Consider the following 26,751-nt stretch of genomic DNA (forward strand, 5'->3'; position numbering starts at 1 on the left):
CCTATTGAGCTATGGCGGTGCCGGCCCACAGACCCCTTTTACACACACATCCACCACCCTCCCCAGAGAACACAGCCTCCCACTGGCTGCAGATGAGGGGCTGTGGGCTCAGCCTGCAGCCAGCACGTACTTCACGCCGGGGATCTGGGTCAGATCCCACAGCCAGGCCAGAGCAGCTCCACCAACGGGATCTACTTCTGTTGACCTTCCAGAATATACCCACTTTCCATTATGCCGCTGTACTCAAAAGCTGTTTGCTGTGCTGAATGAAACAGTTAACTTCTTATAGTCGGAACCTGTGCATGAGTCACTGTCATTAGAAGGAAGTCACTGCATCTTCGTATTATCCTTTATTCTAAATTCATTAGAGATTAGTAAAAACTGGCTTTGGTTTTTAAAGGATTTAATTAACAGGTTTCTGCAGCAAGGACCCAGAGGCAGCAGAGAATAAATTTCTAGGCTCTGTAGGGTATGTGGTCACTCTGCTGCCACTGGCAATATAGACCTTTACCAACAGAACCGTGTACCTGGGCTCACTGAGCCTGCCGTGCCGCCGTCTTCTCCCTACGCACTCTTGTGGGGACCACAGCAGACACAGAAATGAGGAGGGTGCTGCCACAGATGAGGAGTGCGCTGGGATACAACCCACTCCTCCAGGAAGAGAGGAAGGCCACAGCGCTCATGGACACCACTTAAAACTCTATGTACTGGGGCCGGCGCTGAGGCCTGAAGCGTTGGCATCCCATATGGGCACCCGTTCTAGTCCCGGCTGCTCCTCTTCCTATCCAGCTCTCTGCTATGGCCTGGGATAGCAGTGGAGAATGGCCCAAATCCTTGGACCTTGCACCCACATGGGAGACCCGGAAGAAGATCCTGGCTCCTGGCTTCGGATCAGCACAGCTCTGGCCGTTGCGGCCATCTGGGGAGTAAGCCAGAGAATGGAAGACCTGTCTCTCTCTCTATCTCTACCTCTCTCTGTAACTCAAATAAATAAAATAAATCAAAAACAAAAACAAAAAAGCTATGCGCCAGGCACTGGGTCAAGAATGCTGGAATTCAGTGGCCTAGCTCCTGCCACTGGGCACCCGAGCCGCACACACGCCGCACACAGGCCCGGCCCCGGGAAGCACGGACTTACTCCACGATGGCGTCGCGGTCTGCGATGTCCCCGAGCACCATGCGCTGGATGATGCTGTTGTGCTCCTCTTCCGAGAGGTTTTTGTACGACACGAGGGGGATGTTGTACTTTGTGGCTGGTGAAGGGTCCACTCCTTGAAGCCAAGGATGGTTTTCAATCTCTTCTAAAGAGGCCCTTCTCTTGGGGTCTCTCTGCAGCATCCGCGTGATCAGGCTGCCAAGGAAGGAAAGGAAGTCCACTGTTGAAGCAAACTGCTGGCTAAGATGAGTAATGGTGCATTATTTTACCTAGGTTCCCTAGTATGGCGGGGAGGGAGTGGAGGGGTATTTGGAAATAATGGCAGTTTAGTGTACAACCTTCAGATGCACTGCTAGGCCAAACCCCAGCACAACTCCCCATCATCCAGCGCTAACTCAACATACGAACATGTGCTCTTGACTAACTGCTGGTCTAGGGGTGTGCAAGAGCCAGGTGCAACAGTCATCGGTGACACCGAAGAGGGTGCACTAACCAGCTCCTGCTTCAAAGAGGAGGACCCTCTCGAGAGACAGCTGTCGTGTCCTGTAACAGACGGAGAAATGGATGTGCAGAGGGCACTGTGTTGACAGAAAATACAGAACTCAAAGTGGAGTGAGAGCTGGGCTGTGAGGAGGCAGACAGCGACACTGGCCGGGGCTGATGCCCTGGGTGCGCGTGCAACTCCACGTGACTCACAGAGTCCACGGACTGCCCCACCGGGCAGCCTCAGTGAAAGCAGGAAAAATCTGCTCAGCAAAATGCGCCTGCCTCCATGGGGAGGGAGAATTCCATCTGAAAACAAGGAACTACAGCTGGCCCTCACACCAATCCACAGTCCAAGTGAACAACACCTGTGTGGTACAGAGCGAAACCAGTTTCATCTGGAAATGTGCTTCGGCAAATAAGATATAATGACAGACAGACAAAGTAAACGTACAAATCCTTCTTGAAGGAATGCAGTGTAAATCCAGGCCTCAAAGGATTCCTCAATAATATTACCACGAGTAAGGCAGGCAAAAAGACACTATGAACAAGACCTAAGAAACACAGCAAAATCAGCGCGCACATCCTCCCAACACTGGACCTTCAGAAACAGGTATCACCGTGATAAATGTGCTTCAGACGTGGAAAAGCGGCTTCAGCACATGATCACGGCACAACAGACCTACACACTATCACAACACGACGTAAACGGTGCTTCTAAAGTGAAAAATAACCACCATAACTGGAAAACCAAAGGGCAAATTTCAAAAGTCAGACATACAGAGAATTAACGAATCTGAAGAAAAAGTAACACACACTATGGCGTGAGAAAATATGAGAGAAGTCAAGACAAGGAAGACAGGGTGAAAACATCAAACACACACCTCATCAGCTCGCAGCAGGAAATGAGAAAAACATGTGAAAATAAATGGCTAAGAATTTCCCAAATTTGTCAAAGAACAGAACTCTGAAGCAGGAAGCTCTAATACATCCTAAGTGCAACGAACAAAAGACCTCAAAGCAGCCGAGAGGGAAGACAGAACACCTACGTAGGGCTAGCGTGACACTGCGCAATGACACGGCAGAACACAGGAGACCAGCACCGCCCTGGGGAGAATACTGCTCACCGGGGAGTCTACCCTCAATAAAGCGCCCTTTCAACAGTGTGCACAGCCTAAAACATTGTCGAATACAAACTGAGAAAGTTTATCACCAACAGATGCTCATCAAAAGAAATTTTAAGGGATACAATTTTGTGTTCCCAATTGGAAAGGTGAACAAAGTGCTCGTCAAACACCTGGGTGATTACAAATAGTTAATATTGGCCGGCTCTTCCGGGACGGTGCTTAGAGGCAGCCACAATGGTCCAGCGTTTGACGTACCGCCGGAGGCTCTCCTACAATACAGCCTCCGACAAAACCAGACTGTCCCGAACTCCTGGTAACAGAATTGTTTACCTTTATACTAAGAAGGCTGGGAAGGCACCAAAATCTGCATGTGGTGTGTGCCCAGGCAGACTTCGTGGGGTTCGTGCTGTGAGACCTAAAGTCCTGATGAGATTGTCTAAAACCAAAAAACACGTCAGCAGGGCTTATGGTGGTTCCATGTGTGCTAAATGTGTCCATGACAGGATCAAGCATGCTTTCCTTATCGAGGAGCAGAAAATTGTTGTGAAAGTGTTGAAGGCACAAGCACAGAGTCAGAAAGCTAAATAAAAACATGAAACTTTCAAGTAATTAAAAATCAAAAAAAAAAAAAATTGGCCGGCGCCGCGGCTCACTAGGCTAATCCTCCACCTGCAGCACCAGCACCCCGGGTTCTAGTACCAGTCGGGGCACCGGATTCTGTCCCGGTTGTTCCTCTTCCAGTCCAGTTCTCTGCTGTGACCCGGGAGTGCAGTGGAGGATGGCCCAAGTGCTTGGGCCCTGCACCTGCATGCGAGACCAGGAGAAGCACCTGGCTCCTGGCTTCGGATCAGCGCAGTGTGCCGGCCGCAGCGGCCACTGGGGGGTGAACCAATAGAAAAGGAAGACCTTTCTCTCTGTCTCTCTTTCTCACTGTCCACTCTGCCTGTCAATAAATAAATAAATAAATAAACCAAAACAGTTAATATTAATTAATAATTAAATGTACATAAATAGAAGATTAAGAAGGGAAAACTATATAGCACACAAATGAAATGAAAAAACAAAAAGAATGTGAATAATTTTGGACAGCAAAATGAGTAAACTTTATCTTAAGGATCTGTAAAGAATTCTAACCCCAACAACTAGAAAAATATACATTCCTGTCCAAGATAAAAATACTATAAAAACCTCACCCTTGGCCATGAGCCTCAACAATGTGAAACAAACCAACCTGGTACCAGGCAGACTATCTTCTTGGACTACACTACAATTAAGTTGTTACAAAAAATCTAAACAGAAAAACACCATACCTATGGAAATTTAAAACACCTGTAAACAACTCATACATCAAATAAATCAGTGGAAACTAGAAAATACTTAGAACTGAAAAATAACAAAAGGGATATACATTAAAACTGCTAATAGGGATACAGCTAATATGGTACTACACAGCCTTAAATATTACAACAGAAAAGATAGTCTTGGGAGCTGAGTACCCAACACAAAACCCATGTAAGCAGACAGAAGGAATCCTGAGCACTACAAACAAAACCAGTGACAAACACAAGAAACTGTAACAGAAGCAAAAGCTAGCTCTTTGAAAGTGATTAATAAAATCAACAAACCTCCCAAAAACCCATTCAAGACTGATTAAATTACCAGTTCCGGAATGGAGAAGGGCAATGTCCTCACAGATCTAACAGACTGAAGGAGAATATAAATACTTAAGGCCAACAAATCTGAAGAATTAGAGATCAAATGAACCGGTTTCTCAGAAAACACAGCTTAGCAAGACTGACACAGAAAAAAACAAAACTTAATGATCCTATACTTAATCCCTCCGCCAGGGACTCAAAGAGACGTCCTCTAAGAAGATAACTGTTTCGTTTCCTAAGCTGGGTAACGGGTAGAAAGGTGTTTGTTTTATTATGTGTAAACTTTTTGAATGATATAGGTCAATATAAAAATAAGTTAAATCTGCTTTAGTTTTTTAGGTATGGCTGTGGAGACCTCACTTGAATTACAAACATATAACATACACACGAAGTACACCCACAGACAGTGCTCTGTTTGAGGGAAGAAGACAACAGTAAGAACTTTAAAAACCACCACCATCATCAAGATCACAGACTCTGTCCTTTATGCTAAGGACTGAAATAAGAGCTTTAAACAAATATTAATTTCTTTAATTTTCACAGTAAGCCTGTAAAATCGATTCTATCCCTTTCACATCATTCGTAAGTGGAGAAGCCAATATGTGAATGCAGAGTTTAAGTTATTAATCATACACCAAAAATGGGGCTCCATTCAGAGAAAAATTCCTCTGGTTATCAGATTTCCTTCCTAGCAGCTGAGAGGAGAAACTCCAACCTTTGTTACGATAGCAGTGGTTCTACTCTTAGCTGAGCTCATTTAAAGCTACCACTCACACTATCAAAGAAACACCAAGCTTCCAATAGACTTAATCCATCACCGTATGTCTCCATTCACTCATCAGCGTACTTGAGTGTACTTTTCATAGCTATTTCCCACAATCAGATAAAGCAAACGGAACTCTAGAGCCACTGCGGGGAGGAACATGGGAATACAACTCTGAGACACGCTTGTAAATCCTAAATGACAGACTGATGATCTACCCAGCAAAGACAATGCCTGAGCCCTTGTCTAGAACTTAAAGTCCTTCCAGGTCCTCCCTTCTGCAGAGGCAGACAAAGGCGGCTCCCACAGCACTATCTTCACTTGCAGGGCAGGAACCGCCTCTCCTGGAGAAACTGTGCACTCTCCTCTAATACTCAATTTCAAATCACATTCTGGGCTAATTCCTCCCACCCCAGATAGTATGAACAGTGGAAATGCTATATACAAAAAAAAAAAAAAAAAAGTGAACTCAGATGCTTGGATGCTGACATCACCTCAGACTCTCTGGATGTGCTAATGGAATTACTGAAGATTTCTGGCTTTCCTATGCGTTCTGAGGATTGCTCAGTGTTTACTTACTCTTTACACTCTTTAGACACATGGGATGGTACTGTGTATTTGCAATCCATGATCATTGTCAATGTTTCACTGTCATTGGCCTCTTGAAAGGGCGGTTGCCCACACACCAGCATGAACAGGATCACTCCGAGACTCCATATATCTGTAATCAAAGACATACTTTTTAATATTGGCCTAGTCAGAAAACCAAGGCTTTAAGAAGAATACGAGCAGCCTAACAATATTACTTTATTTTGAGCAGTCAAAAGCATTTATATCTTTCAGTAAAAACATCCCAGAAAGAAAACTTCAGCCCCAACCGGACAGGGAGGGTATAGCTGTCTTGTTCAATTTTTATATTCATTCATGATCCAAGCAATGTATTGCCAGTACAAAATGAATGACCAGTAAATATTCAATGAAGAGATAAATTAATTCCTTTGTTAATGTCAAGAACATCAACTGGAAAGCACCTATAGAGGTTCCAAAGACAGCACACATGCTACTGTTTTTCCCATTACAACACAGACCAGAAATAAAGCTACAATGTTAATACTCTGAAATCTGAGGGATTTCACCTTCAGTTGTTCATTACCTCTCTTGGCAAGGTAATCAGCTCATCCAAGGCACGGTCATTTTGTAGAAAAGAAAATCAGAGGTCAGAGAGAAAGCAAGACTGTTGATGAGGAGAAAAACCAGTTACACAGCACTGCAGAGGATGGGGACAGGACCTAAGGCGCAGGCCCAGTGACCCTACCCCAACGCCTGGGACCACGAGGGCTTCAAATTCTGGATATTTTCAGATTTTTGAGTGTGTGTGTGTGTGTGTATACATATAAATGAGATACCTTGGGGATGGGACCCAAGTCTAAACATAACTCATCTGTATTTCATATACCTCTCCCCATACATGGCCTGGTGGTAATTTTATATAATATTTTTAATTTTTAGTACACATGTGTTTTGACTGTAACATGGCATATGTGATCAAAGGCAGAATCTTCCATTTGTGGTATCGTGTTGGTACTCAAAAAGTTTCAGATTTTGGAGCATTTTGGATTTCAAGTTTTCTGATCAGGAATGCTGACCCTACATAAGTGACCAGGAAGCAGCGTTCAGTTTACAACAGTGGGAGCTGCTCAGTGGAACTATCGTTACGTCTCCCACCACTACAAGTATCCCATCAAACAACACCTAAGTACTCTGCATACGGCATTCCTTGCACCAGTTGTAGGGTTGGACCTGTTGGTGTCTGAGCACCATTCCAACTCTAGCAACTCGCACAATAATAAACAAGTTCCTGTCTCTGTCACTACATAAAACACGAATCCATCAATCAGTTGGAAAACTTTTTTCAAAAAGCTTTTTTCCAAAAAGTTTTTCTTTAGATGAAAAGGATTTCGAAAGGATATTACAAATCATTCATTCCAGAAACTAAAGTACAGACATGATAACATAAACACTCACATAAAAAGAAACCAGGAGCTGGCAACTATGGCACAGCGGATAAGCTGCTGCCTGCAGTGCCCGCATGCTTGGGCCCCTGCACCTGCGTGGGAGACCGGAAGAAGTTCCTGGCTCCTGTCTTTGGATAGGCTCAGCTCCTGCCGTTGTGGCCATTTGAGGAGTGACCAGTGCTTGGAAGACCTCTCTCTCTCTCTCTGCCTCTCTCTCTCTCTGCCCCTCTATAACTCTGCCCTCTCTGTAACTCTGCCTTTAAAATCAGTAAGTCTTAAAAAAAAAAAAAAAAAAAAAAAAAAGGTAAGTCTTTAAAAAAAAAAAAAGAAACCAAATCACGATGGTTTCAAGACTACAGAAGACTTAGGGGACTTAAAAAAAAAAGAAGTCTTGAAAAAAAAAAAAAGGAAACCAAATCATGATGGTTTCTAGACTAAAGAACACAGGGAGCTTGTCATCACACCTTTTAACACTTAGTTGATGTTTCAAAACAGCCAGAACTATTAGTTCCAAGTTAATTTTCCAAAAGAGTTAAAATTTGTTAATGAAATATATTTTCCTTGGCTTCAGTTAAAACAAAGAGGGCAACAAAAACAGAAACCCAGAAGTCACACACAATGTTAATTTTTCTATATATACAACAAATTTGACTAAGGATGTATCAATAAAAATTAGTGAAACAGATGGAAATGTCTACTGATCAGCACGGGAGTTTGACCTGCTCTGTTTCCGACCTGGGCCAGTTCACCCCTCCTTAGGCAACCTGGTGGTCCCCCGCTCCCGGGAAGTCACCATACTGATGTTGAATTTAGTGTGGACGCCCAACAGGCACAGCCACGACAGCCCAGAACTTCTGGACTCAAGCAGTCCTCCAGCCCTCAACCTCCCGAGCAGCTGGGACTACAGGCGCACGCCACCGCGCCCGGCTGGAAATATTTACTAATAGTAAAACATTCATGTCAATGAAGAGGAAAAGGACCTAGGAATCATTCAGTCCAAACCCTTCATTCTGCAGTGCCCTAAGAGGTCCAGCTGGAATTCCTTTTTTTTTTTTTTTTTTTTTTAATTTATTTGAAAGGCAGAGTTATAGAGAGAGAAGGAGGGAGGGAGCAAGAGAGAGAGAGACAGACAGACTGACTTCCATCCACTGGTTCACTCCCCAAATGGCTGCAACAGCTGGAGCTGGGCAGATCCAAAGTCAGGAGCTTCTTCTGGGTCTTCCATGAGGGTGCGGGGGCCCAAGGACTTGGGCCATCTCCTACTGCTTTCCCAGGCCATAGCAGAGAGCTGGCTTGGAAGTGGAGCAGCCAGGACTCAAACTGATGCCCATGTGGTGGGATGCCGACACTGCAGGCGGCGGCTTTACCCGCTACAGCACAGCGCCAGCCCCCAAGCAATGCTTTTTTCAGTGCACGAAATTACTGCCCAGGAGAGTGGTTCACAAGTGCACTCTACTCACTGGCCTTGACCCTGGAACCCAGAGGGCCACCACCACTCAAAATTCATCTGAGCAACAGCGGCCAGCTGCATCTAATCTAAACAGCCAGTGATATCACAAATCTAGGAGAACCTTATTTTTAAAGCAATTTTATATAGTTGGTATTTAACTTAAACTTTCTTTGCACAACTTGAACCTTTTTGGTCACCTGCCCAACTCCCAAGCCAACACTGTGGAGCAGTGGCAACCACAATTATTCTCCCTTTACTGCATGTGTCCCTCATTTTACAAATACTTATGTTCTAGAAATTAAGTAAATTCCACCTTTCCACTGATAGTCATTACACCATGAGGAGAATTTTTTCTTTATAAAAGGAACTTTACTATCTTCCCCCTACCAAAGAAAGGGGGGATTCTCAATGGCTTACAATACAAGTACACAGACATTAAAAATCTGGACAGTTAAAATAAAAACTCTTCTGTTCTTTACTGTTGATCAATCAATAATGTTTAATGTTTCTACTACAATCCTACTTAATCACTAATCCTCTGGATTTGAAATATAACAAATTAGTATCTTTCTATATAAATCCTACAAAATAACTTTTATAAAATGAGCTTACCTACATTATTTCCTCTACCATCTCATACTATAGCTGGATAAATCAGTTTGGTTTTTTTTTAAATTAACTTTTCTTTCTGCTAAACTGCAAATGACAACTGACTGCAATTATGCAAAGCTGATGTTTTAAAAATACAATAAAATAAATATCAACTGAAAGTCATGCCAAATCCCTTATCTGGTTAACAAAAACTTTCTTTTCCTGTTAAGTATTAAGAAGTCCAATCACTTGGAAATTATTCCCTTCAAGATCACTTGCTTCAGCTGATTCTAACACAGTGCTGGTTATGAAGTGACCCAAGATTAGAAGAGCAAAGAAAAACATAAAGCAACGTATATTGTTTCTTTAGTTTCCAGTTACGACACAAATAATTTCTAAATATGGAAATGCTTAAAAGCTGAGAGGCTTAGACACAATTTACTAAACTTGGGGACATCAAGTGTCGCACTTAAACTAGAAATGAGTAGGACCAGCACTGTGGAATCTCCCTCCTGTGTGGGCCTTGGTTCAGGTCCTGATTGCTCCACTTCCAATCCGCCTCCCTGCTAATGGACCTGGAAAGGCAGTGAAGATGGTCCAAGTGCTTGGGCTCCTGCAACCACATGGCAGACATGGAAAAACCTCCTGGCTATGGATACGCCCAGCCCAGCCCTTGCAGCATTTGTACAGTGAGCTAGCGAATTAAAGATCCTCCCCCCCTTCCCCAATCTCCCTACCCTTTTAACTCTGCCTTTCAAACAAATAAATGCATCTTAAATAAGGTAGAAACAAGCAACAGTGTAACTAAGGCAGCAAAGTGTTAGAGTGGGCAAGTGAGATCACCATTTGTTCAGGGACCACTGCATATTCCACATGCAGACAGCCCCTCCACAGCCACAAGTTCTGAATCCTCAGATTCAATCAAGGGTAGACCTCTCTCTCTCTCTCTCTCTCTCTACATATATATATATATGGTTACATCTATACTCAACCTTAACAGAGATTTTTCCCGCTCTTATTCCAAAGTAACAACATCTAGCAATTATTTACATAGCATTCATATAGTGTAAGGTACTCTAGGCAACTCAGAGATGACTTAAAGGATATGGAAAGATGCGTGTGGGTTATAAGCAAATAGGTCACTTTACAGATGGCACCTGAGCATCCCCGGATTTGGGCATCAGCAAGAGCTCGGGGAACCAATCCCCTGCAGAGACCAGGAGATGGCCATATTTATTTTCCGTAACACTTTCTCTCTCTCTTCTTATTGTGTTTAATCATTTTATTTTCAACCCAAGGGCCAAAGGAGAGGTTAAAAACAGATCACTAAACACAGTTCTATGACTAACCAAGCTATTTAAAAATGTGCCCTTGATCTTCAAAATGGGGATGCTAACAGTAATCTACTTCCTACAAACACTGCTGTGGCCATTACAAGGATTACAGCAGAATCCCTGCTAAGCACTCAGCAGAGAGGAACACATGGGGCTGCCTCTGCCCGGCCCTCATGGCCCGTGGCAGGCACTGTTAGAGGCACAGTGGACAGAGGAACCAGAGGTGCCCTCGCCCTGGCAAAGCTCCCGGTTCACAACGGGAATCAGATGGCAGGCAAGATCAAGGGGCACAAAGCAGAGCTGGAGAAGCGGCGAACGCAGCCAGGAGGGAGAGGCAGGGAGGCTTCTCGGCAATGCAGGAACAAGGGTGCTGATGCCGTGTCGCCAGGACGAGACAGCTGCTGTGACAGGACCGAGGAACCATCAGGAAGGACTACCTATCATGCTTCCCCGCAGAAGGCAGGGAGACCGTGCTTGTTTTAATGAGAATTCACTTCAGTGAATATTTAATTTTTTTCCCAATAAAAAAGAGAAGTCTGCTATGAACTCCCAAGGTGTAGCCTCAGCTTCAGATCCCAAAATCCCAAAACTGTGAATAGGGAGTGGAGCGTGGAGTAGAGACGCTTTATGTTTCCATTAAATATATATATATATATATATATATATATATATATATATATATAAATATATATATTTACTGGGATTGTTGATACACAGGTTACCAAATGTCAACCATCCATTTGAATAATCAAATTTAACACTGATACCACTATCTAAAGCATTTATTTGTGCATGTATTTTTATTTCAGATATAGCCATAGGCCCTTGGTTAATAAAAATGAAAAAACAATATTACTTACTAAATGTAACTGGTTTGATAAAACAACAAAAACTTCCAACTCATCCAACTTTGTGGACAGAGTGTGAGCTGACGAAGTAGGTCCTGGAGTTCCTGGTCCCTCTCCCAAGGCGCTGTCCGCTGGATCCAGACCTCAATCGAGCGCCGAGGTCTCCTCTACTACACCCCAGGGAGTCCCAGAGCGTAACTGAATGGTGCTTCTTCTGGGGGTGCACTTTGGGCAGGCTAACGGAAGATGCAAACGGAACAAGACAACATGCTCATCACTGATCCGAGACGAAGGCACTGCCAAGGAGGAGGATGTCATGACTACCGAGAAATTTTCCAACAAAAAAACCCCAAAACACACCACATTTCTAAAAGAACTTATCTACACAGCAAAAAGAATGGCCAAGTAGAAAGTAAAAAACAAACAAAAAAACCAGAGACACCAGGAGAAAAGTTTCAGACAGAAGCCTCCATGTTTTCCTTTCTTTAACAGCAGAGCATGAGTCATGAAAGCAGCAATGGAACCAGAATGTGAACAGTCACTACAGACAGCACCTGTAACACCAACGTACACACCTGCCAGATGTAGGCAACAACTTTTCAGTCCAACCATGGTCACCAGCAACTGACAAGACCCACGGCTGCCACGGGGAAAGGTGACGCCTTCCTGCAACAGTAGACCTACTCCCAAGCTCCACTTTACGGTCAAAACCAAGACGCCTGCTCCTCGTGTGAGACCCAGACTCCTGACTGTCCAGGGTCACCAGTCCCAGCTCCTCCTGACACTGTGAGAACCAGCTGGCACTCTGGTGACCACGGAATCTCTCTTGCTCTGAATGAGATCAGTGGCTAGCTTTAAGGGATATGACTACAGAGCATTTTGAAAGCAGGAAACTGTCAGGTTATTTAAAGTAACAGAAAAAAGTGAAGAATCTGGACAAGATTTTCAGACATGCTTTACAATATCTCTATTATCCTGGCTTCATCAATACTTTAGTTAGAAGTAAGGCTTTTTTACTTAATAGGGAATATTTCTTCCTTGAAAAGGGGGGAGGGGCAGGTTTACATGCAGTGAGTTAGGCTGCTACTTGGGAAGGCTATATCCCACCATACAGGGGTGCCTAGGTTCAAGTCCACCTCCACTTTTTTTTTTCAAGTTATGACAAGCATAGTAGGATAAAATTTTACCAAAAACCAGAGAATTCGTATTTTCACACACAAATATCAATAATCAATCAAGAAATCATCATCAATCTCAAGAAAATTGCCAAAGCATTCCCCCAAAATTACAATTCCATATACTATTTATATCAATGAAATAAAATTGGAAATGTAATGAAGCAAAACAAAAAACCTGCTTCAAAACTTTTTGAAAACCTTTCCAATTAGATGACTGTTACAAAGCCATGTAATTCCTATTTAACTGTCTCCTAACCACATCCTGTGTGTTCTGTGAGTATCTGTGCATGTGCTAGGTGAGCAGACAAAACTTTGGAAGTGTGTCCTTCAAAGTGGAAACGCAAGACCTCCAATTCCAACACAAAGTGCATGTGAAAGCACTGGGTTTCATATAAAAAAAAAAAAAAACCCACGAGCCAGAAAGATGGGGAGAAGAGGTCTGATGGGGACAGACCCCGGGACCTGAGGACCACCAGGCAGTGAGTTCCTGGGGTCAACTGAGGGGAGCTCAGCAAAGACAAGCAGCAGTTTGTTTCATTCAGCTGTTCAAGGCTTTGTACAAACTTGTTTGTTCCAAGGCAAAGTAAACAGGAAAAAGTGCACGAAGTCCACGGGTTATCAATCACACACCATGAGACTGCACGGGCTCACAGAAATCCCAACAGACAAGCAGCGGCTACCCTTCCACTCAGAGCTCTGCCACAAACCACTTACAGACCTGACTGTGGGAGCACAGTGACCCTCACAAACGCAGAGGGAAAGCAAAGTCAGGCCAGCCCGTCACCGCAGGATGGTTTCTCTCTGCGTGGCCTACTGAAAAAGAGCACACCTGGGAGACCAGGGTTCAGGACTTCCAAGGGCCACTTGGCTCTGCAGGCTCAGCCGTCGCCCAGCTTCTCCTGTGTGTGTCTGAGTTCTCTCTGGCACACGATGTGGACCACCCACTCCCCTGGTCATTTCTGAGGGCGCCAGAACAGCGCTCTCCACGTATCACTACTGAGCCCACAGTGGCTGCCAGGAGCGGCTGCCTCTGTGGTATGGGAGCAGCACAGGTGGAAAAGCAAAGGGAATCTTACTTTCTGCTCAGTACATGTCTGAGTTCTTTGAATTATCACACAGGAACATTCACTTTCTCTATAAATAAAAAAGAAATGAATGAGCTGCACTTCACAGTGTGACATAGACAGTGGCGGATGCTTGGACTGGAACAGCCCAGACACATTTCTCTAGGGGCTGAGACAGCAGCTTAGAACGTGGGACCAGGGAACAGGAGGTCCTGCGAGGTTCCCTTAGGGCTTCCCAGACCAACCCCTGAGTAACATGAAAAGTTACAGGAAGAAATGTTTTTAACTTTTAGCACACAGAACTGCTTCAAGAGTGAAGAAAAAATCAAATATTAAACTTGCTGATGTTTCCCTAAAATCTATAATAATCTTAGAGGCTGTGATAAAAGGAACAATGAGGGAGGTTACAGAGTGCACAGGGTGACTGGTGCTATCGAACACTGCTACTGTGCCCAGGGAATGGGTCTTAGTCTCACAAAACCAGAGTGGGGATCAGGACAGCGCTGTCAGTCACACCACCCTCCAGTTCCATTTCCCCCCTCAGGCCAGATCTGAGCATTGTGGAGCTGAAGGTGACGCCCAAGCCAAAGTCACCACGCCGTCACCCACCACAGGTACATTTCCCAGTCAGTACGGATGCTCTGGCTGCCTCAAAACTTCTACCCAGCCAGAGCAAAGCCTCAAAACACCTCACCAAAGAACCCCTTACAAATTCATACTTTTCCAAAATTAGATCCTTTCAAGAATCCCCCATGGAACCTCAGCACCTCCTTTTACAAATCAGGGGGAAAAAAATCTCACTTTTACATTAATATCAGCCACAAAATCAGGAGTGTTCACATAGGGCACAATGTCATGGCACAGCAGGCTGAACCGCCGCCTGCAACTCTGGCATCCCATACGGATGCTGGTTACAGACCTAGCTGCTCCACTTCCAATCCAGCTCTCTGCTATGGCCTGGGAAAGCAGCGGAAGATGGCTCAAGTCCTTAGGTCCCTGCACCCATGTGGGAGACCTGGAAGAAGCTCCTGGCTTCGGATTGGCGCAGCTCCAGCCGTTGCAGCCAATTGGAAAGTGAACCATCGGATGAAAAACCTTTCTCTCTCTCTGCTTCTCTTCTCTCTGTGTAACTCTTTCAAATAAATAAATAAATCTTTAAAAAAAAGATACTTATTAAAAAAAGTACACAACTTATTTTCCTATACTTGAAAAAAAAAAAAAGGTTATGCTTTTCTAGGAATTAACAGTAAGCAGACTTCATGGTTAGTTCCCCATAGGATTAAAACTTCCATATTATTCCTTCATTTTATAACTTCTGCTAGAAAGCTGTCTTAAATATAACCACTTAACATTTATTTTCAGATTATGAAAGTAGTGCCTGTTTATTTAATGTCAGTAAGAATCTACTGGCAGCCTATGGGAAGGCCCTGCACTGACCAACAGCATAGTTAACAGTATTAGCCTATCATATAGAAAAAGTGATTACGAGTTGTCTTAATGTACACTACCCTATTTTCACCAACTTCTTTAAGGTATAATTCATGTAACACTAAAATTCACCAATTTTCGTGTACGTTTCTCCAACTCCTGACAAGAGCAGCCATGTAACCACAACCACAATGATGACTTGGAGCAGCTGTTTCCCTCCAGCAAGTTCCTTTGCCTCCCTATAGACAACCCTCCCTGCAGCCCAGACCTGAGACCAACGCAGAAACAAAGGCCGCTGGTATGCACTCTGCGCAGTCTGGCTTCTCCCACTGGTGCATCTGAGGTTCCTCACACCACTGGCACGCTCAGCTCTGCACTGCTTTAGACTGCTGAGTAGTACTATTCCATTACCAGGAGTCCCAGAGCCCATTTCAGTGTGGGGAATTACAAACAAATGGAACTCAAAGTGTTTGCATATAGGCTTTTGTACAAACATTAAGTTTTCATGTGTCTTGGGTAAATATCTAGGAGTGGGTTTCCTGGGTCTTGTTGGGTAGGTATAGGTTTATCTTTGTAAAATACTGCCACACCCTCTTCCAAGGTGGAGCAACATTTTTACATTCCCACTAGAAATGCATTAATTTCTCCATTCATGTCCTTGATAGCTCCTGGAACTGTCAATATAAAAAATGTTGGCCATTCTAATGGGTATGGTTTCAATTTGCATCTCTCTAACTCTTGATAATGTAGAGCATCTACATGTGCTTAATTTCGAAATCAGGCCTTCTCTGGTGAATTATTTATAATATTTTGCCTTTTTTTTTTTTAATGTGAAAGCCAGAGCAACACAGAGACAAGAGTCAGAAAGAGAGAGAGAGAGAGAGAGAGAGACCTTCCATATGCTGTTTCACTCCTCAAATGTCTGAATAGCTCAGGCGGGGCCAGACCAAAGCCTGGAGCCTGGGATCCCATCTGGATCTCTCAGATGCACGAGCTACCACCGGCTGCCTCCCAGAGCACACATGGTGTGCAGCCGGATCTGGACAACATAGGGACTGGGACCAACGCACTCCAACGCAGGATGTGGGGATCCCAGGCAGCGTCTTAGCTGCTATGCTGAACACCTGCAACTATCCTGTGTATTTTTCAAAAATCAGATACATGATTTGCAAGTATTTTCTCCCAGTCTGTTGCTTAACAGTATCTTTGAAGGAGCAAGAGTTAATTTTGATAAAACTGAATTTATCTGATTTTTCTTTTATGGATCAGGCTTTTAATATTATAACTAATATATCTTTGCCTAAGCTAAGGTAGCAAGGACCTCCTATGGTTTCTTCCAGAACTTTTAGAATTTATCATTTTCCATTTAGATGCACAACACATGTTAAATTTTTTAAACGATGTGACAAACCAATTAAGGTTCATTTTTTTTTTTTGCATATAGATGTCCAACTGTTTCCACAACACTAAAAATAAACTGTCCTTTCTCGAGATGCTTTAGCATGTTTTTTTTAAAATCGACTGACCACATATGAGTGTATGTAGGTTTATTTATGAATTTCCCATTCTACTCCATTGATCTATCCAGCTACCCTTTTGCCAATACCACACAGTTTTGATTACTGTGCCTTATACTGAGATCTGAATACTCTAATTACTTTTAATCTTTTTCTTCTTGATTGACTGTATATTATAATATTAAATGAACTTTCATTTGGCCTACAGGAGAATGTGTCACTGATTTGCAAGAATTCTTTCTATATTAAGAATACTATATTCTTTTTATTTTTTATTTTATTTTCTTAAAAGATTTATTTGAGAGGTACAGTTACAGACATAGAGAAGGAGACATAGAGGGAAATCTTCCATCCACTGGTTCACTCCCCAAATGGCCACAATGGTTGGAGCTGGGCCAATCTGAAGCCAGGAGCTTGGTCCAGGTCTGCTATGTGGGGGCAGGGGCCCAAGCACTTGGGCCATCTTCACTGCTTTCCCAGGCCACTAGCAGGAATCTAGACTGGAAGCAGAGCAGCTGGGACTCAAACCAGCGCCCATATGGGATGCTGGTGCCACAGGCTGAGACTCACCCTACGACACACAGTGCCGGTCCCAAGAACACTATATTCTTTTCTGTATCATCTCCTATATTTATTTTTCCATTTGTCTATATTACAATTTTGATTCAAATATATATGCATCAGCCATAAACCAAAATCAAGTCTATCACCTTTTTCCTTACAACTCCTGCTTAGAAAGACCAAGATCATTTGATTAGCCAGTTTTTAATTTAATCCTTCACTTATAAATTCTTAATTCACTTGAAATTAAGCCTCTTCCCTAAATATTTAATTGTTCCAAACAATCCATTAAATAATTCTTCCTCTGATACCTTTTGATAATAGAGGAATTTTAAATTATTAGTTCTATCCTTTGTTCTGCACCATTCAGAAAGACCAGCTGAAGAATCAGGCTAGGATACGGAGTTGCCCACGGGGGTATCAGTCCCGATACCACAGGACCACAAGGCAAACACTGACAGGTGTCTTCAATATCAATAACCATGTGGTGCCACGATGAGCCAGGCACTGTGCGAACTGTGCTAAGATCTCAGACACAATCCTAATGAGCCCTCGGAGGGTGTCAAAGAAGGGAGAATTTCAAGGAGAGACAGCACCACTTCCCTCTGTGCCCTGGGCCTGGCCACAGTTCATCTCAACTCACAGAAAGTAACCACCACCTGACTTGTAGCAGGTGGCTTTACCTCATCCTCCAGTGAAAACCATCCTTTTAGAGTTGAGTCTACGGCAAGCAGGCGTCTCACCTTACCTCAAGAAGTGCCCAGAAGAGAAGCACTGCTAAAAACCTGGACTCCAGGTGGCAGAGAAAGGCACACACTATGTTTTAATGCTTTCCATTAGGATTTCATGATTCTCTTTCATCTCCTGCTATAAGGGTGCCTGCCTTTAGAATAACCTTGCTACCTGTCAGCAGACCACTGGAAACCTTCTGAATTTTATGTAAAATTAACTAAGGGTCTGGAAGAGATCCTGAAAGACAGCTCTGAACTTTGTGCATGGACTTAGGACAGACCATCTCAGATACCCAGGAGTCTCTCTATGCCTTGCTTCCTGATGCTGTGTTCAGGACAACACAAGAACTGACCTTTTAAAGAAGGTGACCAATTAACTGCTTTAAGGATCACCAGCTAAGAATTTTGAAGATAATTTAACTTCGATAAAGTAACAAAAAAAACTGTGAAAAGCTTCCTTATCATATGGAAACCTGCTCCCCCATTTCCCCGACAACAGCTAATATTCAGGTTTGGAAAGTCCAAGGACACTCAAATTCTCAACCTACTCTTGCCTCACGAATTAGTAAATTCATTTATATATTTTATTTGAGAAGCACAGAGAGACAGAGAGATCTCCCAACCACTGGTTCACTTCCTAAATGTCCACAACAGCAAGAGGCCAGAGCGAGGAGCCAGAAACTCAATGCATGTCTCCCAGGGCAGCGGGCATCCAGCTACTTCAGCCACCATCTGCTGCCTCCCAGAGTCTGCACTGGCAGGAAACTGGAAACAGGAGCTGGAGCCAGAGGCTGAACTGAGGCTTCCACTGTGGGATGCAGGCGTCCTCATCGGCACCTTAACTACTAGAACATCCACACTAATAAACTCATTTTGATGCTGAAGCTAGATGGTAAATCCAAGACATTTCTATCAAATTATATTTTAAGAACCTGATAATACGGCTGTCCTTCCAAATTAAAATCCACTTCCCCGATCCCCCAAAAACAGGTAAAATTTTGGGGAAAAAACAGCTACTCTGACGCAAGAATATAAGCTTGTAGTTGACTGGTACATCTCATCACGTACATCAGCCCCTTAAGAACTTGTTAAGGGGCCAGCACTGTGGCGTAGTAGGTTAAACCTCTTGCCTGCAGTGCCAGCATCCCATATGGGTGCTGGTTACAGTCCTGGCTGCTCCACTTCCAATCCAGCTCCCTGGTGGTGGCCTGGGAAAGCAGTGGAAGTGCTTGGGCCCCTGCACTGGCATGGGAGACCTGGAAGAAGCCCCTGGCTCTGGCTTCCAGTCAGCCCAGCTCCAGCCATTGCAGCCATCTGAGGAGTGAATAGTAGATGGAAGACCTTTCTCTGTCTCCCCCTCTGTCTGCAACTCTGCCTCCAAAATAAATAAATAAAATTTGTTAAGCCAGTTTTAGTCCTCTAGAAACTAGGTACCACCGAGTACAAAGCCAGGAGTTACACCATGGAACAACGTGATGGAGTGTACCATCTGAGGGCTTCTTCCCCATGCGAAGTCTCAAACTACAGCAGGGACCTCCAAATGTCAGGTAAGAGTTGATACACACTAGCTCTGTTGATAATACAAAACAGATCTATAAACAAAAATGCATCAAACACCAAAGACTACAACTTAAGCCTATTTGACTTTAAAAAATGAAAACAATAGTGTACACTCTAATGACCTGATGTCTCTTTTGGAAACAGCCTCATCTACAACCTTGCCTCCAATTTCCACAATTGCCTTCCCAAGTCACAGCCAGGAAATAAATATAAAACACATAATGAAATTCAGAGGTCCAACAGGTAACACAACAACAATGAATTACAGAGGAGTACCCTAAAGCACAAAAATAAGGACAGTGTTCTACACCTTTACTTTTATACTCCAATGCTTATTCCACCATTGCTTGCACTCATTCTTTCTGTCCAAGAGTGGTAAGCTCACATTTTACTTGCCCCAAACCAAGAAGCAAAGAAGTTCTTCACAGCGGTCAGTAAACACCTCTGAAACTAAATCAGAATATACATGTGTGTGCACTTCTCTAAGAGTGTACAGGAGGCAAGGAAAAGGAGTTATGACATGAGCCTTTGGTCTCTTTAGACCAGGAAGAGCTAGAGAGGATGAACACAATTAGACTTCGCAAAGAAGTTTTTAGAAGAACGTAAATTTTAATTTCCTTAGTTCAGCTCTGTAATATTTACTCATTTAAACAAACATTAAGAGCAAGAAATGTTTACCAGGCAAAGGACCCAGTTAAGACATCAACACAGACACAGCCCACTCACGGAAGGACCTTACTACTGAGCAAGGGAGCTGAGTGAGCCATCTGGAAGCAGTCCCGGCACCATCCCATCCAATTCCAAAGAGGAAGGGCAGTCAGGGAATGAGTCCTCCCAATCTCATCATGCTTTTTTTAAAAGCCATCCACAGCCCCTCCTTTATTTTCATCCAACACACTAGTGTGACTATTCTGTGCGTGGCTACAGCACATGCCAGGATTTAGCTGGATCTACAAAGAGGGTCTACACCATCTGTGTTCCTATTCATCAAATGCTGTGCCACAAATGCTACAATTCAGGGCTTAAAGTAATTTTAAAATAAAAAAAATTAGGTGGTGTTTTTTGCTATACTATATGTCATTTTTTTTAACATATCCCTAATAAAACCTTAAAATCTAGGTAAATCAATGTTTTCCAACAACAAAAATGGATTACATAGAAGGGTGGGAATAAGAAATGAAGGCAGGGAAAGCCAATGTCTGGAATCATGGCTTTTACTAAGCACTAGCCCCATAGGGCAGCCCCTGCCCATTCTCTAAGTCAACAGAACGTGTGAGGATTGGACAGAAGCCACAGCCCTTGATAGAACTGCGCCATTCTGTGTACACATGTGATTGTGCGTGTTTCTCAAGCAGCCACTGTGGGAGTCACAACAGCCTAACGACCACACATGTAACTTCCTGACGCAACAGGACAGGATTTCCCCTGAAAGGGAGACCTGCAGGTAACGGATCCTGCCAGGATCCCCTCAGAGAACGCACAGGAGAGTAACTTGGCACAGCAGTCTGCGTCATACCAGACAAACCTATTCGCCCATACTTTTTAATAGCACTAACTTACTCTCATCTGATCATCTGGAGTTTCTATCCAGCAGCATTTACTGTAAATAACAAGACGCTGGATTCACAGTGTTAGGTTGGCTCTTACTACTGATTATCAGTTTGGAAAACTAGCTTTCTCCCTCAAAAGGATTACACTTCCTGCCTCAAGGAAAAAAAGCTGAGAAACACAAAAGCAGATTTAGTATGTCGACGCTCCAGAGGTCTCCTAGGCTAAGGCTATTCAAGTGAAGATGAGCACATTCGGCATACAATGTGCTTCTGTATTAAGCCAGCTCTCTTCTGTGTGATCTGAAACACTTCTCTCCAGTTCCAAGAAACTAACAGTTATCAAATATATTCAAGCACTGACATTTGTTTTTTATCTAACATTTAAAAAACAGAGAGAAAATCTCCCTATTTAGAAGTCAACCTAGTCCCTCAATACAAGCAGCCGAACACATGTGAAGAAGACAGAGCACAGACCCTGGGCCGGCCCTTCCCTGCCATTTTCCCACCACGGACAATGACAACGCTGCAGAAATTCCCCCGGGGCCAGCACCTTGGATGCTCTCCCCCCATCTCCCACAGAGCCAGCGAGAGGCGGGAAGGAAACGAGGCCACACTCTAAGGTCCAGTGTCCCTCTAGGACAGCGGCCGCAGCAGCATGAAACCCTAAGGCATTCTGGGATCTCTGTGAAGGGGAAGCGCTGAGCGTGACCTCTGATGCACGCAAGGCTGACGATGTGTCTGCTGTTCCGTGAAGAACTTCACATGTATTCATTCATGTAATCTCAACAATCCAAAGTCAGGAAGGACTGCTTCAATTCACAAACGGAGGCAAGAGCAGAGAGCCAGCGAGGTGGGCAGGGGAGACAGGCAGGGCTGGGCCCACAGCTCTGGAGAAGCAGAGGCCTCACGGGGGTGCAAGTGGGCCAGAGGTCCCTAGGCAGAGCCGGGCCTGGGCTGTGACTAAGAGCAAGAAGCCAGCGCTGCACGAGCGGAGGGAGGCGCGGTGAGGGGAGAAACGAGCAGCCCAATCCTGCGGGCTGCTGTGGCCACCTTGGCGACTCTGGTTTGCTTCTATGAGGTGGGAAGTGTTTGAGGAGGTGCAAGGAGTGACAAGGTCAGACGTCAACTTTATAAGGAACAGTGAATGGTGTGGTGGTTACCTGCAGGTTCCCCACCACCCACTCAAGGAGCTCCCCTCTCCTTGCTGCTCTTATCAAAATTCCTGCTCGCCCTCACTCAAAGCCCCAGGCCTCTTCTCAGCTGGGTTTTCCATCCCTGAGAATTGTGGCAGCCTGGAACAGAGAAAACCTGAACCCACAAACCTCCTTTCCTGCATCTTCTCTCTAGCATACACCTGCTCATGCCACTCAGCCTGTCACACACTCAGGCTCAAAGCCTGGGCTCTGCTTTGATATGCTGATGAATATTAACTTCTGACATGTATTCATATTAGCAGGAATATAATGGCCAACTGTACACACCTCTGTCATTCCACACAGGATTTCAGACATACAGCAGGGACCCACTGCAAAACAAACCAACAAAACACCTTTCTGAAAAACAGAGTCCCAGAGAACTGCGAACACGCCACGATGGCCCCCAAATGACGAAAGTGATCTGGACTGAGCTGGCGAGCTGCCAACCTTCTTTCTGCCTTGCAGGACACCAGGGGACACCCTCGCCAGAAGCTGCAGCGGAAGGCAGGGGTGCAGGATGGCCTTGGGCCCCCCATACAGAAAAGGTCAGGCAGTCAACACAGCAGGGATCCCCAGGGGCATCCGGCTGGAAGTTCCGCACACTGGTTCTGGGGACACAGATCCCAGGGAGCATTCAGAAGGCTTCCACTTATTCCTAAATGAGCACAGACCAACAGTGGGACTCAAGGAAAGGCAAAAAAATAATAAGCTTCAATTACTGACGTCATAAAGAAAGAAACATCATTCACTTCCAGAAACTAAACAAATTAATTTTTTTCCAAATACTTATTCCTTGAAAAGTATTACAATTAAAATACTGGGGATCTATGCATTTTTCCAACAATATATAAAAACATCTGATTCTTTAGATTAGAATCAGCAGTAGGCAAAGCTGGATACACATCAGAATCCCAAAACAGCTTCCGGATAAAGACATCACTTATGAGACCTTTGGAATCACAATTTCTAAGAGTAGGGTCCATGCCCTTAATTAACCTTCCTTGATCTCCTCCAGGTAAAAATGATGGATGGCGACCACCAAGAACCACCAATTTAAATCTTACCACACCACTATTAGAGTAAACAACATTTTTCAAAATAGAATCAACACACTTCATTTGATCTGAGCCTAGTAACACAGTGCAAACAACAAACAAGGTAACAAAAAATGCAAGGTAACAAAAAATTTAAAAAAAACCACAAACGATTTCTATATTTTTCAGGCCCTTCAAAACATTTTAAAATCAACAGCTGAGTTAACATGAAAAAGCTACTATGGTACCTACTGATTACACCAACCAAGCATGTTTTATGTTCAAGAAGCTTTATCACAAGTATTACATTCAATAACTGTTTATCTGTAAAACTCAAAAGATTTTACCTGATGCACAGAATCTCTGCCACCTGCTGTTGTAATCCTTAATTATGCAACACTGACATTATAAAGCTTCTACACCATGAATAAAAACTGATTCTAAATGAACGTGCTTTTTATTTGTAGATGGGTTCATGCCAGAACTTATCTTCAACTGAAGTTTCAGAAATACCTGTTGTTTCTCACCGACAGGAGAAACTTCAGGAAGCTCAAGGAAAGATTTTCATTTTGTTCCTTTTGGTTTTCTATGTCAAGTGGCAATGATACAGTTGTCTAAGGTATCTTTCAGAGTGTGTGTAATTGTTCACTTGGCAGCTTGGATGTGAAAGGTGTGTACTTCATTGCCAAGGATCTGTTGCTTATTTCTTGACAATTTAGTATTATACCAGCAACGATGGCTGGGAACATTTATTTTTAGTAAGACTTACGGATGTACTACTTTAAGGCACCAAACTTTCCCTATCCATAGAAGAGGTACAAAGCATTCCTTTACATGGATACTCCCCAAGTATGTGACAGAAACCTGACGTCTTCTAACCCAGGATCCATCAGGTCCCATACATCCAAGCAGCAAGTAGTACACGAGTTAAGCAACACACAAGTCAACCAGATTCTGACTCTGGCAAGAGAAGGTCCAAGTCTGCAAACGCTGAAACATCACTCAACACCTGCCTCTAGCAAGATTTTGAGATGCGAAATGAAACTGCACATTCAGATTTGGGGTGGCTCGGGAAAGGCTGTGAAGGCAAGCACACTGACAGCTTCTCTGAAATAAATCTGAAGAAACAGCTAGGAGTTACCAATTCATGATATAAACTCCAAATACAGATGTGTATCAACCAAAGAGAAGTTTCTCATTCACTTAGGTCCTTCTGAAATAGTTCAAAGTTGCATCACAAAGGCACAGCAGCTTAGAGCACTACCTGCCAAGACCCTTCCGAAAGTTTCCCCTGAGAAAACATTTTAACAACTGTATACACAACATGACAATCCGATTTCTTTTGGCAGCTACATCCTTTTTCCAAATTCTCTAGAAGACATGAAACTAACGAACCTACTGAGGAGATACTTTCTCACAGAAAGTAGAGGGCAAAAAAGGACTGCTACAACTCTTGCCTGGAATGGCAAGATTTCTAAACTGATATATTATATAAATTATGAGTAGCATATGGGGGGGGGGGGCAGTGCTGTGGCGCAGTAGGTTAATCCTCCACCTACAGCACCAGCATCCCATATGGGCTCCAGCTCTAGTTCCAGCTACTCCTCTTCCAGTCTAGCTCCCTGCTGTGGCCTGGGAAAGCAGTAGAAGATGGCTCAAGTCCTTGGGCCCCTGCACCCATGTTTTGGGAGACCCAGAAGCAGCACCTGGCTCCTGGCTTCAGATCGGCGCAGCTCTGACCATTGCAGCTATTTGGAGAGTGAATCAACGGACGAAAGACCTTTCTGTCTCTCCCTCTCACTATCTGTAACTCTACCTCTCAAATAAATAAATAAAATCTTTTTTTAAAAAATGAGAAGCATATAAACAGCCAAGAATACCCCAATTTATGTTTCACTAATCTACCTTATCAAAAGGCAATGCAATTCATTTTGGACAACCAGAAAGCCATTTTTGGATACACATATGCAGTAACTAAAGAATCAAGCTGTTTAAGGACACAATTCTAAGAAGTTTCTATAGTCTTTATGAGATCCTAAGGCTTCATGAATGAGAATAAGAACCACTACTATGGGGCAGGTGTTTGGTCTAGCAGTTAAGACATCAACTGGGACACCCATGTCCCACCTGGAGTACCAGGGTTCAATGTCCACCCCCAGCTCCCAACTCCAGCTTCCTGCTAATGTGAATCCTGGGGAACAGCAGTGATTGATCGAGTTACTGGGTTCTGGGGCCAGCAGTGTGGCATAGCAGGTTAAGCAGCCACTTGCAATGCTGGCATCCCATATGAGCACTGGTTCCACTCCTGGCTGCTCCATGTCTGATCCAGCTCCTTGCTAGAACAGATGATGGCTTAAGTACCTGAGCTCTTGCCAGCCACATGGAAGACCGGGATGGAGTTCTGGGCTCCTGGTTTTGGACTGGCCCAGCTCCAGCATTGCAGCCATTTGGGGAATGAACCAGCAGATAGAAGATCTCTCTTTGTCTCTTCCCACTCCTTCTAACTCTGCCTTTCAAATAAATAATTTTTTTTAAGTTATTGGGTTCTGCCACCCAAATGAGATACCTGGATTGAGTCCCCAGCTCCCAGTTCTGGCCTGGTCCAGTCAGTGGAAGAAGTATCTATCTCTGTCTCTCTCCAAAAAATAAAAATAAAAAGAGTCATACTCTAAAATAAATACAAATACCAGCTATGTTAACACGGTGCAGGCTAAATGCTGTCAGCTCTGGGAGGACACTGTATGTTTGGTGACTATCCGTTTGTTTTTGTTTTTGACAGGCAGAGTTAGACAGTGAGAGAGACAGAGACAGAGAGAAAGGTCTTCTTTCCGTTGGTTCACCCCCAAAATGGCCACCACGGCCAGCGCGCTGCGCCAATCGGAAGCCAGGAGCCAGGTGCTTCCTCCTGGTCTCCCATGCGGGTGCAGGGCCCAACCACTTGGGCCATCCTCCACTGCCCTCCCAGGCCACAGCAGAGAGCTGGACTGGAAGAGGAGCAACCCGGACAGAATCCAGTGCCCCGACCAGGACTAGAACCCGGGGTGCCAGCGCTGCAGGCGGAGGATTAGCCAAGTGAGCCGCAGCGCCGGCCGACTACCTGGTTTTAAAACTGTTTTTCTCAGAATGCAGTCCAGGAAGGACATTTGTTAGCACGCATCTGAACAGTGCATCCCTACCACAATGGCCTTCCTCGCAGACCATATCCGGTATTAGTACTAAAAGTAAAGGAAAAATCACTACACACAATCTAAGGAGCATCCAGTCTGACACCACCTGCCTCACGGACAATGAATACATATATATGTATTTTCAAATTTTAAATTTTGAAATAATCATGGATGAACATGCCTCTCCCACCCCCTGAAAAACCCCACATTTAGATAAGGAAGTCCTACAAGTTCTTCACTCACTTTAAGATGCTAACACCTTAACTAGAGTACAATAGCAAAGCCAGAAAACTGACACTGGTAATGTCACAGGGTTTGCTCAGCTTTCATTTTCAGATGCTCT

At 44.0% G+C, this 26,751-nt stretch overlaps 1 protein-coding gene, 1 non-coding gene and 1 pseudogene across 5 annotated transcripts in view; 1 reads left to right on the forward strand and 2 right to left on the reverse strand.

Moving 5' to 3' along the window:
• The window catches only part of SNRK (SNF related kinase), a 62,370-nt gene that overhangs the window by 8,030 nt on the left and 27,589 nt on the right, over positions 1-26,751 (reverse strand). For 2 of the 3 annotated variants that reach the window (XM_008260225.5, XM_051851860.3), the window contains 2 exons: positions 5,764-5,905; positions 1,139-1,351 (listed from right to left, as the gene is read on the reverse strand). In XM_008260225.5, the coding sequence (XP_008258447.1) occupies positions 1,139-1,351; positions 5,764-5,905 (355 nt within the window). Of the gene's footprint in view, positions 1-1,138; positions 1,352-5,763; positions 5,906-11,434; positions 13,002-26,751 lie in introns of those variants that run through there. The other variant, XM_089306460.1, reaches the window with a different exon arrangement.
• LOC138844116 (large ribosomal subunit protein eL34 pseudogene) lies at positions 2,934-3,398 on the forward strand (annotated as a pseudogene). The gene has a single exon (XR_016214882.1). The product of XR_016214882.1 is annotated as a large ribosomal subunit protein eL34 pseudogene (transcript).
• LOC149124392 (signal recognition particle RNA) lies at positions 7,834-8,127 on the reverse strand. Its single transcript, XR_016215187.1, has one exon.

Source organism: Oryctolagus cuniculus, chromosome 10 (assembly GCF_051225735.1).
Source record: "Oryctolagus cuniculus isolate XC-2025 breed Fujian yellow rabbit chromosome 10, ASM5122573v1, whole genome shotgun sequence".
Classification (NCBI taxonomy): Eukaryota; Metazoa; Chordata; class Mammalia; order Lagomorpha; family Leporidae; genus Oryctolagus; species Oryctolagus cuniculus.